This window comes from Oncorhynchus masou, chromosome 6, assembly GCF_036934945.1.
Source record: "Oncorhynchus masou masou isolate Uvic2021 chromosome 6, UVic_Omas_1.1, whole genome shotgun sequence".
In the NCBI taxonomy this organism is placed as follows: domain Eukaryota; kingdom Metazoa; phylum Chordata; class Actinopteri; order Salmoniformes; family Salmonidae; genus Oncorhynchus; species Oncorhynchus masou.
This window is the reverse complement of record NC_088217.1, coordinates 70,248,016-70,268,163: the sequence shown is the minus strand read 5'-3', so window position 1 is coordinate 70,268,163 and position 20,148 is coordinate 70,248,016. Positions and strand designations below refer to the sequence as shown.

Here is a 20,148-nt window from a genome sequence, read left to right as displayed (position 1 = left end):
GGTGAACCTTATTCACAGCTTTCACTCCTACCTACCTAGGCCTATTACCTTTTCACATTATCAAGACCGCTATAAGAAGGCAATCTGGATTTTCTACAGTACGTCATTGAGAGGTAGAAAATGCCTGGATAAAGCCCGGTATGTTCTGAGGAGTTCAAAACGACACGTTCTCGTGTTGCAGCTTTCGAGAAAGAGAATGCCAACCGTCGTGGCACAGTGATCGAAAAATGTCAGCGCTCTGCCCTTTGATTTTAAAACCATGAAGACAACCTGTGCCTTATTGTGACTGAAACATTTCCCAGTGCTTTCACTCATCTCCTAGATATCCCCAGATCTTTAGAGAAACACAATCGAACCACCATTTTGGGTTAACAGTACCAAGCAAAAGAAAGCGAACGGAAAACATACGACAGAGACTTTGACAGAGTTACAAATGAACAAGGTCTCCAACTGTCAAAACTGAACAAACGTGGGTTAGTGTCGTGCTCATGCTTCACCGAGCAATGAAGACTAAGAAAGAAGAAAATAACCTAAAGGGAAAACATGACTGTTTAATAACTTCACCTCCAAGGAGGCCAGAGAAAATACATGCAGAGTTTCAATTTAACATCTTTCACTTTGCAGCAAAGGTGGGAGTGAGGCGGGAGATTCTTGGAAACGGTGACTATTGGAGCGTACACCTCATTCACCATTTAGAGGTGACCTTTCACCCTTAGTACACAACCTTCTGGTTCGCTGTAAATTATGATCTGCATCTCCAAAGAGGAAAGAGGTTGTTTTTTTTAAAGGAAGATCCAAGAGGTGTCCATTGATATGCACTTCAAGGGATAAAAAGGGAAAAAACAAAACAATTTTTTTCCTCTAAAAATAGTTGTGCACATGCATGAATATCAGGCTTTTCTTTTTGGGGGTCAAAAAGGGAAAAAGACAGAAAAATACCTTTGTCTTCGTCACCATCATTATTGGTGAAATCACCGCCTTGACTGTTTGAGTTGGCTCCTACGGTCAACAACAGGAGGGAGAAAAGTAGAGGGGAAGAAAAAAACAAAAAAAACTGGCTCTTATAAAAAACAAAAACTAATTATAAAAATGCATTGAAAACTTTCTAAATCTTTGGCATTTGTGTTGAGAATAAAATTCTTGTGGAAACATTCATTCTAACAGTAACCAATTGGATAGCATGACACACAAAAGTAGGAGCACCAACACAGCATTCTGATAAGAACTGTTCACAAAACACAGATGTTTAGTACAGGTAAGAACAGATGAAGTCGGAAGTTAACATACACCTTGGACAAATACATTTAAACTGTTTTTCACAACTCCGAACATTTAATCCTAGTAAAAAGTCACTGTCTTAGGTCAGTTAGGATCTCCACTTTATTTTAAGAATGTGAAATGTCAGAATAATATTAGAGAGAATGATTTATTTCAGCTTTAATTTCTTTCATCACATTCCCAGTGGGTCAGAAGTTTACATACACTCAATTAGTATTTGGTAGCATTGCCTTTAAGTTGTTAAACTTGGGTCAAACGGTTTGGGTAGCTTTCCAACAAGCCTCCTTGCTTGCACACTCTTTTTCAGTTCTGCCCACAAATGTTCCATAGCATTGAGGTCGGGGCTTTGTGATGACCACTCCAATACCTTGACTTTGTTGTCCTTAAGCCATTTTGCCACAACTTTGGAAGTATGCTTCAGGTCATTGTCCATTTGGAAGACCCATTTGCGACCAAGCTTTAACTTCCTGACTGATGTCTTGAGATGTTGCCTCAATATATCCACATAACTGTCCTGCCTCATGATGCCATCTATTTTGTGAAGTGCACCAGTCCCTCTTGCAGCAACGCATCCCCACAACATGATGCTGCCACCCACGTGCTTCACGGTTGGGATGGTGTTCTTCGGCTTGCAAGCCTCCCCTTTTTTCCTCCAAACATGACGATGGTCATTATGGCCAAACAGTTCTATTTTTGTTTCATCAGACCAGAGGACATTTCTTCAAAAAGTACAATCTTTGTCCCCATGGGCAGTTGCAAAACCGTAGTCTGGCTTTTTTATGGCAGTTTTGGAGCAGTGGCTTCTTCCTTGCTGAGCGGCCTTTCAGGTTATGTTGATATAGGACTCGTTTTACTGTGGATATAGATACTTTTGTACTGAATATAATGTGTGTGAATGTGGTCAAGAGTTAGAACAATGACTGTCTGTTCCTTGGTAGAAATGAATGAACGATATCTTCAGACTGGCTAGAATGCTTATCTACACAAGAAGACCTTGACTCATAAATTATATGATCTTAATAGGGAGAGACGATGTGAGAACCATACAGCCTTTGTACTGGAACGGAGATGGCACGGGTTGGTGCTGAAACTAATGACGTCATTTTCAGTTTATAACCTGTGGTAAACTGTATCGTGTTCAGTACTCTCGTGAATAAAGGCTGCTATTTGACTTTAAGACCGGGCTCTGTCGATCTCTATAAAATAAGGATCTTACAAATTCTTATGAATTGACAGAGTGTTTAATTTTAATTGGGAATTAAAACAGAGGAATTAAATTCCTGCAACACCTTCCTTTGACATTGGGTGCTGTAGGTGTCATGGGCAGGTAATTTCCCCCCGGTGATGTGTTGTGCAGACCGCACCACCATCTGGAGAGCCTTGCGGTTGAGGGTGGTGCAGTTGCCGTACCAGGCTGTGATACAGCCCGGCAGGAGTTTGTCTGTGATGTGTAAGCTGAGGAACTTAAAACTTTCCACCTTCTCCACTGCTCTCCCTTCGATGTGGATAAAGGGGTGCTCCCTCTGCTGTTTCCTGAACTCCACAATCATCTCCTTTGTTTTGTTGCCCTTGAGTGAGTGGTTGTTTTCCTGACACCACACTCCGAGTGCCCTCACCTCCTCCCTGTAGGCTGTTTCGTTGGTGTTGGCAATCAAGCCCACTACTGTTGTGTCGTCTGCAAACTTGAATGCTGAGCTGTAGTCAATGAACCACATTCTTACATAGGTATTCCTCTTGTCCAGATGGGATAGGGCAGTGTGCAGTGTGATGGCGATTGCATCGTCTGTGGACCTATTGGGGAGGTATGCAAACTGAAGTGGGTCTAGGGTGGCTGGGAAGGTGGAGGCGATATGATTCTTGACTTGTCTCTCTAAGCACTTCATGATGACAGAAGTGAGTGCTACGGGGTGGTAGTCATTTAGCTCAGCTATCTTTGCCTTCTTGGGTACAGGAACAATGGTGGCCATCTTGAAGCATGTGGGGACAGTAGACTGGGATAGGGAGCAATTGCATATGTCCGTAAACACACCAGCCAGCTGGTCTGCACATGCTCTGAGGACATGGCTAGGGATGCCGTCTGGGCCAGCAGCCTTGTGAGGGTTAACACATTTAAATGTCTTGCTCACGTCGGCCACGGAGAAGGAGGGAGAGGGGGAGGGGGGGTGCAGTCCTTGTTAGCAGGCCACGACGGTGGCACTGTATTATCCTCAAAGTGGGCAAAGAAGGTGTTTAGTTTGTCTGGAAGCAAGACGTTGGTGCCCGTGACGTGGCTGATTTTCTTTTTGTAGTCCGTGATTTCCTGCAGACCCTGCCACATGCGTCTTGTGTCTGAGCCATTGAATTGCGACTCCACTTTGTCCCCGGACCGGCATTTCGCTTGTTCGACTGCCTTGTGACAAATAACATTTGATTTGATTTGATTTGATTTCGTCGTGTTCTGAGGCATGAGAGACACTGCAGTGATTTCCACCTCCAGCCCGGTAACAGTGTGTGATGTATGAATACAGGGGCTGTATGGGGGTTGTAATAGTGTCTGTACTGTAATGTGCAGGTAGTGTTAGACCCGTTCTCCACAGGGGTCTGATTTGGGTCCTGTGCTATTTGAGATGGACGTGTTGTTAAGATGACGTGATTAGCCATGGCTTGATCGACAACTGGACCGTTAGCCTGCTGTGGTCGTGAGAATACGTGGTTGATTATAGACTTAATTCTCAGATAGGCACTGCGGATTGACTCACTGACAGACCCATCAGAGTTGTAACGATGATCATTATTAAGACTAAGACAGCTGAGACAGGAGTAGCATCCTGTGACATTGCGTAGTCACTTGCGTAGCCACTCTCCGACTGTGGTTGCATCCCACCCGCTTTCAAGAGAAACCATATGATTAGACGTGTGGAAGATCACATGATTTCCCATGTCAAATCATGTGAAAACATCTTTTTGGAACACTTTGCTTTCCACTGGGCACGCACTGGTTGAATCAATGTTGTTTCCATGTCTTTTCAATGAAATGACGTAGAACCAAGATGGAATAGATGTTGAATTGACGTCTGTGCCCAGTGGGATGCGATCATATGTTTTCACGCGTAGTGTCATGTGATCACATGTTGCTTTACACGTAATCACAGTAACTTCACATGAGATCACGTGATCACATGAAAACATGTGTTTTTGGAACACTTCACATGTTCATGTGAAATTCCTGTGATCTTCCATACGGGCATATCCTATATATAGTCCACTATATTTGACCAAAGCCCTATGGGCCCTGGTGACAAGTAGTTAACTATACAGGGTATAGGGTGCCATTTGGATTGCATTCTTGTTCTAATTAAAATATTATTTCCTTTAAAGAAAGCAACAAACATTGCTATGATAACTGTTTGTTTTGACACTATGTTGGTCTGGTGTCTCTGAGGCGCTAGATCACTAGCTGGTTAGTACATAATGAGGCCTAAGGCTTGACACACACACACACACACACACACACACGCACACACGCATACGCACACGCCCGCACACTCACGCACGCACAACTGAACAGGCCTATAATCTCCCAGTTAACGGTATCTCAAGCTGTACAAACAAAGGCAAGTGGCCATGTCAGTTTAACGCAGCAAAGCATAAACTCCCACATCTGTCCTGTACAGAATGCCCCCCCCTCCCCCCCTCACGCGTGTCTGTCTGATGGTACGGCCATCAGACAGACACCCAGCACATCAGTCAGACCAGATGAAAGAAGAAACCTGTCTCAGTGTTTGACTGAGTCTTGGTTCGTTTGTTGCCCTTGAAAAAGTCAAAAGGGAAAACCGAGAGCGTGCAGAGTTGTCCAAGGTTTGTAGTGATGCGCGTCTTTGGAGGCTGCATCCCAAACGGCTCCCCATTCCCTATAGTGCGCTACCTTTGACCAGAGCCCTCTTCCTCTTCCCTAAGGAGGCACCCTAGTCCCTATAGTGTACCAACTTTTCACCAGAGCCTTCTGGGTGCCATTTGTGCTATCTCATGACCTAGCCTGGAGATATTGTCCTCTCTCTGCCTGCCTGGCCTTGCCTGCCTGGCCTTGCCTGCCTGGCCTTGCCTGCCTGGCCTTGCCTGCCTGGCCTTGCCTGCCTCTCCATGCGTATGACTGGCTGTCTGAATCACACACTCACCACAGACAGACTGGCAGCTAATAGCTCAGGCTCCAGTGCTGTGAACCCAACTGGGATTGGCAGGCTACTTATGCTCAGAGAAGGGCCAGCGGCCCAAATGGCTCCCCATTCCCTTTCAGTGGACATTCCCCATGGGCCCTGGTAAAAGGAGTGCACTATATAGGGAATAGGGTGCCATTTGGGAAGGGCCCAAAGAGCACGGCTCTCTCTTACACAAGCCACTCACACAAGAAAAAGCACTAGGGCAAGGTAAACCTACTATAATACTGTATTGAGCTGTCATTCATGCCCTGTCAATGTATTTGTTCTCTTTCTTCAATGTACTGTAGCTTTTCTCCCTCCTGTGTTTCTATGCAAAGGAGAATTGGATTCATAATGAAATACAAGATTACAGGTTATCTGCTGCACTATCCCATTGATGGATGTGAGTCTGAAATGGCACCCTATTCCCTATATAGTGCACTACTTTTGACCAGAGCCTCATGAACAGAGCCAAGTACAGTATGTAGGGAACAGGGGGCCATTTTGGATGTACTGTCGCCAAGGTGTGGGCCACAGCCATACACCCCTAAAACCAACAAAGATCTGATAAATCACAGGCCATTATCTCTGGGAGCACACATGTAGGTAACAAGCAATACATTTGTTGTAATTTCTGCTTTCTATTTCTGTTCCAGTGTTGATAAGTAACACAGAACTAATATAGGAGGGTGTTATAATTAAAGATGGAGAGAGAAAGAGATGAGGCCTTGGACGTATCCCAAATTGCACCCAATTCCCTGCATAGTGCACTATGTTTGACCAGAGCACTGTGAGCCCTAAGGATGCCATTTGGGACACGGGCCCGCTGTGGTATTGTCTTCTCACCCAGAAGAGCCCTCAAGAGGCTCCATATTCACTCTGATTAATTCACAATAAAACAGGTTTACCTCCCGGGTCTCCGCAGTAGTACCCAGTCTGCAGCCACTGCAGAGGCAGATAGAGCCAGCTCCAGGAGCTATCATACACACACACACACACAGAGACACTGCAGAGGCAGATAAAGCCAGCTCCAGGAGCTATCATACACACACACACACACACAGAGACACTGCAGAGGCAGATAAAGCCAGCTCCAGCAACAGCTCCAGGAGCTATCATACACACACACACACACACACACACACACACACACACACACACACACACACACACACACACACACACACACACACACACACACACACAGAGAGACAATGCAGAGGCAGATAAAGCCAGCTCCAGGAGCTATCATACACACACACACACACACACACACACACACACAGAGACACTGCAGAGGCAGATAAAGCCAGCTCCAGCAACAGCTCCAGGAGCTATCATACACACACACACACACACACACACACACACACACACACACACACACACACACACACACACACACACACACACACACACACACACACACACACACACACACACACACACAGAGAGAGAGAGACACTGCAGAGGCAGATAAAGCCAGCTCCAGGAGCTATCATACACACACACACACACACACACACACACACACACACACACACACACACACACACACACACACACACAGAGAGAGACACTGCACCTCAAATTAAAGGAGCTCTGGTATTAAAATACAATCCCAAATGTACCACTTTTCACAAGCCAACCCTTGCTAGCCAAAACAGAATTCACCACCCACACTGCACAATCAAAAAGGATACAAAAGAACAGAACTTGTGCAGGTTATCAATATTGAACTATATATGGCGTAGTCGTTTGTACTTAAATCAGACGACACAATGGAAGCGTTCTTAATCTGTCAGTCCATTTCAAAAGGAGAACCATAAAACTATAAATCCTCTATTCTGATCCCGAGCTGTCAGGATGTCTCCACATTACACAGGATTTGAAAAGGCCAACTCTGAGGGCGTCTGTAAGGATGACGGGCAGCCGGCAGTATGGAGGAGGAGAAGATGAACAGAACAGGGAGAGAGAGAGAGAGAGAGATGTCTTCCATGAAGCACTGACTCCTCAAGAGGAGACAGAGGCTGTGTCCCAAATGACAAATGTGGTGCACTATGTAGTAGGGAATAGGGGCCCTGGTCAAAAGTAGTGCACTATGTAAGGGAATAAGGTGCCATTTGGGATGCACTCAAAAATACTATGGAGAGAGTTGTCTTCTTGGCTCCTGAAGAGGAGCTGTTGAGTCTTTCCTCCGGGGCCAATTGCCTTAAGCTAAGAACTGTAGCGTTAGTTCAGGAGATTTTTAACACATCAACATTCATGGCCTGCATTCATACATTTTAATGCCGGCAAACGTATCCTAATGTATTGATACTTCAGACTGCCTGCATTCTGTAATTGACATCTATGAATTCAGGTTAGAAGGCATAATGTATCCAAATGAAAGATACCTGAGGCTCGTTATATGACCCGAGGGTCTAATATTAACAATACACAGACCAAGGAGTTCAGATGCCTCTGCTAAACCAGTGAATAGACAGCAGCAACTGCTGCAATCTGTCCACTAGAATTCTAACCCTTGATCCACTCCGCTTCTACAACCATATCTTTCCTATCACATTATTGGTAAAGCCACACGACAACAGAAATGACTGGATAGAATGGATACACTTGGACATCCTACATATTTGAGTCCAGTTGCCTACACGTAAACGGAAAATTGCACACGGGGAATAGAGATTACGGTTCACGCCAGTGATTATAAGAACTGTTCTTATAATTCTCAGGAGATTGTATGTCAGAGTAACGGCCCAGGCTGTGCATCCGGACCGGGATTGTCAGATTATCTATCGCCTTCTGTGGTATTTAATCTCGCAAGAGCTCTGGCTAAATGTAGCATAGAGAGGTCTAGAGTTCTGCATGAACACATTGGAGAATTCTCTTCACATTGACCTTCATAGACCGGAAAGAGTCTGTGTCTTCAGAAGAGACAGCGACAGCCCAGCAACAGTTCACGGTTCGACCTTAAACATCTGTGTTCCAGTTGCACTAAGTTAACCAGCTTTTTATTTTATTTTATCTTGCTGCAGGAGTCTGATGGTGGGGCCTGAAGGGGGTAAGTGCATGACATCCGTGGTGTAAGTGTCAGAACTACTCCAAACCAGGAGTGCTCACTCAAAGCCCATAGGTTGACTGCTACAGAATAGAATAGACAGGAGTGGGACATCCTACGCCCTCAGACAGTAGGGAGGTCTAAATATCTATTTTCTCTCTCTATTACACCACATACAGTAATCCACATTCATTTCAAGCCTTCAGTCAAAAGATCATTGTGCCCTTTGGTAAAAGTATCGCACTTTGATCAAGAGTACACCACCGTTTCTGGTTCAAGTAGTTATCCCAGCCACTTTGAACTGCTTCAGAACAAATGGACCTGCAAAGTGAAATGTCAAATCAAACAAAAAGGCAAACGGAGGATAACAAGACATTTGTGTTAATCAAGGTGTGACATACCATCCTCAGTTGGCACGTAAATGTTTAGGTACAGGCAGTCCTCGTTCTGATCCTGCATATAGGTTACCACTGTATCCAAGTTGGCTGTGAACCACACCGGCAGCATGTCGTTGAGTAACTTTTCCTCCAGGTACTGTGGACACACAGAGGCGAACTGGGTAGCATTCCTGATCCCAGGCCAGGACATGGGCGGCTCGGGGGGCTGGAAGCGTCTCTCCCCTGTAGGGGCCAAAGCGTACGGGATCCCCAAGTACTGCTCCACGGGCCCTAGGATCTCATTGGGCAGCGTCGTCTTTAACCCACGCAGCTTCCCGTAATTTGTGGTGACAACAGGGTGGACTGGGGTCTGAGCCATGACCGGCAGACACACAGACGCTAACAGGAAGCCAATCCATAAGAGAAGGTAGACCTTGGATAGGTAGACCATCCCCATTCCATGGGCTATAGTGGCTCCTCCAGAGCTCAATGGAGAGGTACTGGTTCCCTCTGGCCTGGCTCCCCTCAACATGCTCCTGCTGCGCTCAGCCAAGCAGATTGTGGTCCTGGAAGTTCCGGAACTCCTCTCCCACCCCCCACAGCAACCCAGACCAATAACCTGCTCCTCAGGCTGTGATTGACAGCTGACAGACAGAGCTCCAGCCAATCAGAGCAGTTTTGTGCAACTCGGTGCCCCCCATCCCAAGAGAGTGGGTCTACGTGTAGGTCATTGGTCGGGGGTGCAGTGCCTGTATTTGTCTCCAGATGTCTTTGCTCGTCGACCCAGTTCCAGCTTGGTTGGTTACCCTGCTGGGAAGAGAGAATGGGACATGTAAGTTAATCCTCGACACATCAAAGGCTACATACAGTATGCTGTCCAAATCCCTTCCAATAGATGTCCGCTTGTTGAGCATATAGCAAATCTATGACTGCAAGTCCCCTCTGTGTATGATCAAAATGTGCAAGAGATGCAAGGCATGAAATTGTATCTTTCTAACAAATCAATAGCATGGAATAGAGAACAACATAAAAGTGTGGTTTCGAGTGGAAGCAACAACAGAGATAATATATTGGCAAACTGCTTTATTACCTTGTGTGACATCGTTATGGTCAGGATAACGTTGCACATAGCAGCAGTTTCAATAAAAGAAAACCTAAAGTGTGCACTTGCACACTTGCCATAATGGAGTTAACAGTGGTGGAAACACTCTAGCCAATGATTACACCAATCCAATGCTTGTAAATTCATGACAGGAAGGGCGCAAGTACACAGTTCTGGAAAAGGGGGGAGAAAAAGGATGCAGCCCAAAACACACATAAAAAAATACTACAGTTTACTATAGAATAATACAGTACTTACTATAGAATTCTGAAGTTTACTGTAGAATACTATACTACACACTGTAGTATCCCTTGATCATGTGTACTCTAGTACTTAGTATTTTTTGTGTACTGTTGAATACTTTAGTAAATACTACTGTCACGTCCTGATCTGGTTCGCCTGTCCTTGTGCTTGTCTCCACCCCCCTCCAGGTGTCGCTTATTCTCCCCAGTGTATTCATCCTTGTGTTTCCTGTCTCTCTGTGCCAGTTCGTCTTGTTTTGCCAAGTCGACCAGCGGTCCTAGCTCCTTCTCCCAGTCTCTGTTTTTCCTAGCCCTCCTGGTTTTGACCCTTGCCTGTCCTGACGCCTAACCCACCTGCCTGACCACTCTGCCTGTTCTGATCTTGAGCCTACCTATCCCATTGTACTGTTTGGACTCGGACCTGATTACTGAAACCATGCCTGTCCTGACCTAAAGCCTGCCTATCGCTGCCAAGCTAACCCCTGATTCAGATGACCATCCTACCCATGCTAGATTATGGAGACATAATTTATAGATCGGCAGGTAAGGGTGCTCTCGAGCGGCTAGACGATCTTTACCATTCGGCCATCATATTTGCCACCAATGCTCCTTATAGGACACATCACTGCACTCTATACTCCTCTGTAAACTGGTCATCTCTGTATATTTGTCGCAAGACCCACTGGTTGATGCTCATTTATAAAAACCTCTTAGGCCTCACTCTCTCCTATCTGAGATATCTACTGCAGCCCTCATCCTCCACATACAACACCGGTTCTGCCAGGCATATTCTGTTAAAGGTTCCCAAAGCACACTCATCCCTGGGCCGCTCCTCTTTTCAGTTCGCTGTAGCTAGCGACTGGAACGAGCTGCAACAAACACTCAAACTGGACAGTTTTATCTCAATCTTTTCATTCAGAGACTCAATCATGGACACTGTTACTGACAGTTATGGCTGCTTGGTATGATGTATTGTTGTCTCTACCTAATTGAACTTTTGTGTTGTTGACTGTGCCCAATAATGTTTGTACCGTGTTTTGTACTGCTACCATGTTGTGTTGTCAAGTGTTGCGGCCTTGCTATGTTGTCTTAGGTCTCTCGTTAGTGTTGTGTTGTCTCTCTTGTTGTGATGTGTGTTTTGTCCTATATTTATATTGTATTTATTTATTTTAATCCCAGGCCCCTGTCCCCGCAGGAGGTCTTTTGCGTTTTGGTAGGCCGTCATTGTAAATAAGAATTGGTTCTTAAATAAAGGTTAAATAAAAAAATATATTGCCTGGTACTGTTTGGCTCTGACCTGGTTTATGAACTCTCGCCTGTCCCCGACCTGGCTATTGCCTACCCATTTTGTTATAACAAATATCAGAGCTCAACCATCTGCCTCCCGTGTCTGCATTTCGTCTTGTGCCCTTATAACTACAGTATTATCCACACACACACAAAAACTGTAGTAAACACAACAGAAATGTCTGCAAAAACACTAATGGTCCACAAAAACACTGTCAAAAAAATATAGAAAATACGACTGTATTTCATTTACATCTACCCTACCCATTCCTCTCCCCCATATCCCAACGTGTGCCCACCTGTAAGTGACAAACCTACATGCCAAGTATAGACCATATTGTTTGCTTTTTTAGAACCCAGTTCTACGTACCTGCAGATTATGGAAAATTTGCTTAGTGTTTAGCATTTCTCCAGTAGGTTTTCTCAAGGAAAAATAAAACAGATATAATAAAACAAAAACACTATACTAAATCCTACAGTAATGTCCCCAAACACACTAGAGTAAATATTACAGTATACAGTATTATATTCTGAAAAATACACTATAGTAATTACCATAGTACATACTACTCTTTTTTTTACCACAGCATTTATACTATAGTAAACTGTAAATACTGCAGTATACTACAATAAATACTACAGTATTCACTGTACTGCTATTAAGGACTTCAGTCCACAAAAACATGACAGTGAATACTACAATAAAGTCCAAAGACACTACAGTGAACACTATAGTGTTCCTAACATAGTACAGTTGTAGTCGGAAGTTTACATACACTTAGGTTGGAGCCATTAAAACTCATTTTTCAACCACTCCACAAATTTCATGTTAAAAAAAATATAGTTTTGGCAAGTCAGTTAGGATATCTACAGTCGTGGCCAAAAGTTTTGAGAATGACACAAATATTAATTTTCACAAAGTTTGCTGCTTCAGTGTCTTTAGATATTTTTGTCAGATGTTACTATGGAATACTGAAGTATAATTATAAGCATTTCATAAGTGTCAAAGGCCTTTATTGACAATTACATGAAGTTGTAGCAAAAGAGTCAATATTTGCAGTGTTGACCCTTCTTTTTCAAGACCTCTGCAATCTGCCCTGGCATGCTGTCAATTAACTTCTGGGCCACATCCTGACGGATGGCAGCCAATTCTTGCATAATCAAAGCTTGGAGTTTGTCAGAATTTGAGTGTTTTTTGTCCACTCGCCTCTTGAGAATTGACCACAAGTTCTCAATGGGATTAAGGTCTGGGGAGTTTCCTGGCCATGGACCCAAAATATCGATGTTTTGTTCCCCAAGCAACTTAGTTATCACTTTTACCTTATGGCAAGGTGCTCCATCATGCTGGAAAAGACATTGCTTGTCACCAAACTGTTCCTGGATGGTTGGGAGAAGTTGCTCTCAGAGATGTGTTGGTACCATTCTTTATTCATGGCTGTGTTCTTAGGCAAAATTGTGAGTGAGCCCACTCCCTTGGGTGAGGAGCAACACCACACATGAATGGTCTCAGGATGCTTTACTGTTGGCATGACACAGGACTGATGGTAGCACTCACCTTGTCTTCTACGGACAAGCTTTTTTCCGGATGCCCCAAACAATCGGAAAGGGGATTCATCAGAGAAAATGACTTGACCCCAGTCCTCAGTAGTCCAATCCCTGTAACTTTTGCAGAATATCAGTCTGTCCCTGATGTTCTTCCTGGAGAGAAGTGGCTTCTTTGCTGCCCTTCTTGACACCCGGCCATCCTCCAAAAGTCTTTGCCTCACTGTGCATGCAGATGCACTCACTCACACCTGCCTGCTGCCATTCCTGAGCAAGCTCTGTACCGGTGGTGCCCCGATCCCACAGCTGAATCAACTTTAGGAGACGGTCCTGACGCTTGATGGACTTTCTTGGGCGCCCTGAAGCCTTCTTGACAACAATTGAACCGCTCTCCTTGAAGTTCTTGATGATTCGATAAATGGTTGATTTAGATGCAATCTTAATGGCAGCAATATCCTTGCCTGTGCAGCCCTTTTTGTGCAAAGCAAGGATGACGGCACGTGTTTCCTTGCAGGTAACCGTCGTTGACAGAGGAGGAACAATGATTCCAAGCACCACCCTCCTTTTGAAGCTTCCAGTCTGTTATTTGAACTCAATCAGCATGACAGAGTGATCTCCAGCCTGGTCCTCATAAACACTCACACCTGTGTTGACAAGAGAATCACTGACATGATGTCAGCTGGTTCTTTTGTGGCAGTGCTGAAATGCAGTGGAAATGTTTCTTGGGGGATTCAGTTAATTTGCATAGCAAAGAGGGACTTTGCAATTAATTGCAATTCATCTGATCACTCTTCATAACATTCTGGAGTATATGCAAATTGCCATCATACAAACTGAGGCAGCAGACTTTGTGAAAAGTCTCAAAATGTTTTGGCCACGACTGTACTTTGTGCATGACACAAGTAAATTTTTCCAACAATTGTTTACAGACAGATTATTTCACTTCTAATTCACTGTATCACAATTCCAGTGGGTCAGAGGATTACATGCACTAGGTTGACTGTGCCTTTAAACAGCTTGGAAAAATCCAAAGAATGATGTCATGGCTTTAGAAGCTTCTGATAGGCTAATTGACATCATTTGAGTCAATAGGAAGTGTACCTGTGGATGTATTTCAAGGCCGACCTTCAAACTCAGTGCCTCTTTGCTTGACATCATGGGGGGGAAAAATGTAGACCTCCACAAGTCTGATTCATCCTTGGGAACAATTTCCAAACGCCTGAAAGCGCCACGTTCATCGGTACAAACAATAGTATGCAAGTATAAACACCACGGGGCCACGTAGCCATCATATCGCTCAAGAAGGAGACGCGTTCTGTCTCATAGAGATGATCGTACTTTGGTGAGAAAAATGCAACTCAATCCCAGAACAACAGCAAAGGAACTTGTGAAGATGTTGGAGGAAACAGGTACAAAAGTATCTATATCCACAGTAAAACTAGTCCTATATCGACAGCAAGGAAGAAGCCACTGCTCCAAAACTGCCATAAAAAAGCCAGACTACGGTTTGCAACTGCACATGGGGACAAAGATCGTACTTTTTGGAGAAATGTCCTCTGGTCTGTTGAAACAAAAATAGAACTGTTTGGCCATAATGACCATCGTTATGTTTGGGGGAAAAAGGGTGAGGCTTGCAAGCCGAAGAACTCCATCCCAACCGTGACGCACGGGGGTGGCAGCATCATGTTGTGGGGGTGCTTTGCTGCAGGAGGTGCACTTCACAAAATTCATGTCATTGTGAGATAGGAAAATTACGTGGAACAATTTAAGCAACATCTCAAGACATCAGTCAGGAAGTTAAAGCTTGGTCGCAAATGGGTCTTCCAAATGGACAATGACCCAAAGCATACTTTCAAAGTTGTGGCAAGTTATTGGAGTGGCCATCACAAAGCCCTGACCTCAATCCTATAGAAAAGTTGTGGGCAGAACTGAAAAAGCGTGTGCGAGCAAGGAGGCCTACAAACCTGACTCAGTTACACCAGCTCTGTCAGGAGGAATGAGCCAAAATTCACCCAACTTATTGTGTGAAGCTTGTGGAAGGCTACCCGAAATGTTTGACCCAAGTTAAACAATTTAAAGGCAATGCTACCAAATACTAATTGAGTGTATATACACTTCTGACCCACTGGGAATGCGATGAAAGAAATTAAAGCTGAAATGTATAATTCTTTCTACTATTATTCTGACATTTCCAATTCTTAAAATAAAGTGGTAATCCTAACTGACCAAAGACAGTGACTTTTTACTAGGATTAAATGTCAGGAGTTGTGAAAACTGAGTTTAAATGCATTTGACTAAGGTGTATGTAAACTTCCGACTTCAACTGTATATACGCTTTATTATTTTTTTCATATGGGAATCACTCCACAGTGTAGGAAACATTTCCTCATGGTTATCCATATAAAACCAGAGCACCCCATTCACAAAATTAGCCTACCTAGGTCATCCTACACTCCAATACAATCTATCAGCATTCTGTTAGTAGTATCATAGCCAAGCAAGGGGGGCGATATACACCAGTCTACTGAGTAGATTATTTCTCTTAGGGTACTTTACTCCACCAAGAAGCTTATGTGTGAAGCCTTGTGAATAGGAGAGCTGGCCGATTAAGAAGAACCTCACAGACATTTGTGTCAGAAGCAGATGGCTTATGCATGCAGCAGATCATTTCATTTCATTTCGGAGGGAGAAGAGACTCTCCTCTCTCGCCTCATTCCCCTGCATGCCCTCGGATGGTGTTGAGACTGAGACGATGGTGGTCTGCTTGTCAAATCAGTGACGTCGATGAATTACTTTACTATTTTCTTGTAACACAGCATGACAATGGTGCTCACACTGCCCGGGGGGATTACATCAAATGCCTAACTGCCATTGTTGAGTTCATATATTCTGTTTGACATCAAAAATGGAATAATTCAGTAAATAAGTCAGAGTTGAATGTAAGAAACAGAACCAGAATCTAAACAAAGGCAGGATAAGGAATGTGATCCGAGAATATGGTCCAGTTTAATGTTGATTGAGGAAATAATAAGATGGAATGGACTATGTTCATATATTTCAGCAGTTCCTGTATAAACGCAATACATTCAGTCTGCCTTCCTACCAGTAACACAAAAGAAAGAGAAAAGGCGAGAGATGGAATATGGAGAGATGGAAGAGATGGCGCATACTATTCTCACTGTCTGTACGATCACCAGAGATACGTCTTTTGAATTTCAATATTGGCTGAAGCCATCATTTGCACTTTAATTCCTATAAAACATGTGGTGCGGGGTGCTGTATCTCCTCACTGAAATAGGTAGTCGGTAGAAAATGTCCTTGAACTGACAAAAAAAAATGAAACATCACAAATCAACGTCCCAAATGGCACCCTGTTTCGTATATAGTGCACTACTTTTGACCAGGGCCCATTGGGAATAGGGTGCCATTTGGGACGCGCACCAAACAAAACTCAAAACTTTACTTGACCTTCTCATGACGCACATACAGGACATCTTTTACTGGCCTCTTAAAGATGGTGATAAACACTGCACAATAGAAAGGAAGACAGACTTCCTCCCTCACTAAAACGAGATAGAGGGCCAACAGAGATCCTTGACAACCAATAAAGGAATGATATTTATCAAAGTTGACAGTACTGAACACGAAGATATTGTCAACTGCTGAGCCCTCACTGGAAGAAAAAAAGTGTGTGTGTGTGCGTGTGCGCGTACGTGTGTGTGCCATTTGTAATGACAGTTTTGTTGACAATTCATGTTGAACTTGGACGGAGCAAATACATATTTCTTTTTTTAACAGGATTGATTTGATAAGGATAGCGCATGACGTTGTGACACTGTAATAACCTTGCTCTTTGTAACCATGCCAGCAGACATGGGTCCAATGTGTGTTCCACTAACATCCAAATATCCATTTCCTAAATAGTAGGGGATGCATGTAACAAAGTGCTAAACTATTGAACTTTAGTCCAGTAGGCTAACACTGTGTAGGTCCTGTGTGGCTCCGTTGGTAGAGCATGGCACTTGCAGGGCCAGGGTTGTCGGTTTGATTCCCACTGGGGCCGCCCATATGAAAATGTATGCAGGCACAATAGTCACTTTGGAGAAAAATGTTTGCTAAAGGATGGATAATTGTATATTATAATAATACAGTTGTTTTATGCAGTCTTACAGTGAATGGCTATGCCTACTATTGGATTCCAAATTGAAATGCTGTACAATATATTTGGATAGGCAGGCCTACGTCCTTTTTTGACACTTATGCCATGTTATACACAGAATGTTGTCTATAGGCCTGTCACCCATAGGCCTATTCTTGAGGAAAATTGCACAAGTGAGGTAAAATGTCTCCAATTGTGAATTAAATGTATTTTTTTCTGATGGGGAGGCCTGACTGACCGACTCAAATAGGCCTATAATGATGTCACCAACTGGGAGAGCTATGATAACAGTGTGTCACTCCAAATATGTCAAGTGTATTTGAAATAGGCCTAATGTTCAAATAATGTTAAAAGTAAGCCTATTTGATAACAATTTCCATAAAGTACATACCTATGATGCTTTATAACGTATTTTGTATTGCATTAAAACACTTATATTGTGTAATGACAATATAGACCAATTATTTACAATAAATATTTGGGTTGAGACCTGATGCCTCTCCAAAGCTTTCAGTCTACCATCACATCTAATCAAAAATGCATGCAGGCCTTTTAGGGACCAGAATGTTGACCTTTCGTTCATTACAAATAATATTGTTAAACCCTGTTACATTTCTGACAATGTCTATAATATTACTCTCGGTGTCAATTCGAGCAGCACACGCCTATTTATAATCTGGAGGAAGGCAAGGGGTTGGTGGAATAGACTTGAAGACGGCTTGAAGAATCTTTCATAGTAGAGTGATAGCCTCCTCTCATGCTTGTCCGTCTGCTTTGTAACGACTAAAAATATAACAAATATTCAAATGCAACCAAGATTTTTTTTTAATGGCTTACAGTTTTCGAGGTAGCAGAACATTAGCGGGATTCGTTAAGGTGAATGTTCAAGACAGTAGCCTACACATTTTTTCCCAATTCGTCTCGTCCCCAAATATCTACCAGATATCCACAGTACCATCTTGTGGTTCTCCGCTGAACTCACTCTGGTGATGTGGTGCCAGATTCAGCCTGGATGGGAATCTGCAGTCTACAATGCATCTCACACCTTTTGATAGGTATACGGAGGTGGTCAAGTTATGCTGAATGGTGGGTCAAACACACATTCACTGCTAGATGCTCCTCTTCCATTCTAAAAGCCTGCTATTGTGTGGAATATAGATGACAGACAGACAGACAGACAGACAGACAGACAGACAGACAGACAGACAGACAGACAGACAGACAGTGGACCTGGCCCTTCAACACTGATGGTGAGTGTATGGTTACAGTTGCACTTATAGACAGTCTATATTCTTAAATGGCATTAATTATGGCATCTCCATAGCAGTGCTGCCAATAGTCGCTTTGTCGTCTACAGGGATTAAATAGCACTGGACATCATGGGTGCTGCATTCTGTTCAAACACAGATAGCCTTTTCCAAGGGCTTGTGTGAAATAGTGTGGCCACAGCCGATTAGGGTTATGAATGGCATGTCCCTTAGGCTATAATACGTTTTTGCGGGTTTTTCTCCATAGCCAATTTGTCATTATCGAATCCAACGCATGTTGCTGTGTCCCTTTACATAAGAAGCGAATAAACCACAATTTGATCATTCTGGCTCTGAGCAAAGAAACCCCTCAACACGTCTTTAAAGTGCGTAGAGCATGGCTCAATCGTCTTTGCAAAGCCAGGCGATTTCGTTCAACACATGGCTTGTTTTCGTAATTACATTGAATAATGATTATACACATTTCTGAAAAACTGGTTGCGCGCAACGCACTTTAAGCAAATGATAAAAATTAATTCCCTGTGGTAGTCAAGCTCTTCTCAAAATGTCTGCAGCGCGAGTCCAGACAAGCCATATAATCGGAAAGCCGCCAGAAAACATCCAGAAAACAAACAAATTATAGGTGGTCTAAATTAAACTAAACTGTGTGAAAGAGAAAATGGGTTTACTGACTATTTGTAGGCTAATAACAAGACTTACCTTTGCGGTATTCCAACTGTGTGAATTTAGCTCGTAGTCCTGACTTCAAGGGATGTGATAATAAAATATACACCACCACACCGGCAAAAAATAAAACTCCACAGTGTGCGCTCCTCTGAAAATCCCAACGTGACAGTGGGGTCCAGATAAAAACAAGTCAAACTCCGCTTCAGGTTCTATGCAGAAAATAAAAATTGAGCTTTCCGGTTGTTAATGACTCTCATAGTCTATAAGGTAATTTCAGTGAGTCGTTGTAGTAGCACGGTCAATTGTGCTGCATCTAATTGCCGTAATAGAGAGAAAGCGAGGAGAGATCGGACAGCAAAGACGAGAGATTTAAGGATAGAAAGACCAGGGTTGTTCAGTCGCGCGCCCCCACCCCCCACCCTCCCTCTCGCTCTCTCTCTCTCTCGCGCGCGCTCTCTCTCACTTTTTCCCTTTCTCTAGCTCCAGTTGCTATTGGACTACACTAAATGAAATGTACAAAGCCTGCAGCCAATGGATTGCCGCATTCTCTCCATCACTGTTAACCAGCTGCCAGTATGGACCAGTTTTGGCATCCATGAGGAAAGGACAGGAGGGTAGCAGGTGTAGTAGGGCATACTGTAGTTTTGTTTTGCTGATCATATTCACCCAGGCTGGCTGTTTGACCCATGTAGGTGCCTGTAATGAAACGTGTATCAAATATCTATTAACTAACTATTCAGCTATACAATGGGCCAATTCATTACACCTGATATGCAACATGAATTCAGCTTCAGCAAAGTTTCGATCCAGTAGCCAAGCACTAGCATATCCTATTTGAACTGTTAGTGTTTTCATATATATTTAATTACGCTTAAATGGAGGTAATCTGCCATTAAACTGGCTGAGACACCGTGCCCTATAGCTATCAATAACTGATACAAAGGGGGAAAGTTATTAGGGATTTTCAACAAGCAGAGTGAAGCCAACTGTGCCA

The 20,148-nt window shown here is 43.6% G+C and overlaps 1 protein-coding gene across 2 annotated transcripts in view; it reads right to left on the bottom strand.

Annotated features, from left to right (window-relative positions):
- LOC135542531 (neuroligin-4, X-linked-like) overlaps window positions 1-19,543 on the bottom strand; it is an 80,259-nt gene extending 60,716 nt beyond the window's left edge. Inside the window, exons 1-2 of one of the 2 annotated variants that reach the window (XM_064969562.1) lie at window positions 19,188-19,543; window positions 8,913-9,698 (exon numbers count right to left, since the gene is read on the bottom strand). In XM_064969562.1, coding sequence (XP_064825634.1) covers window positions 8,913-9,420 — 508 coding nt within the window. In that variant the 5' untranslated portion in view covers window positions 9,421-9,698; window positions 19,188-19,543. The remainder of the gene's footprint in view (window positions 1-8,912; window positions 9,699-19,187) is intronic. The other variant, XM_064969563.1, reaches the window with a different exon arrangement.
- Between the last annotated feature and the right edge of the window lie 605 nt (window positions 19,544-20,148).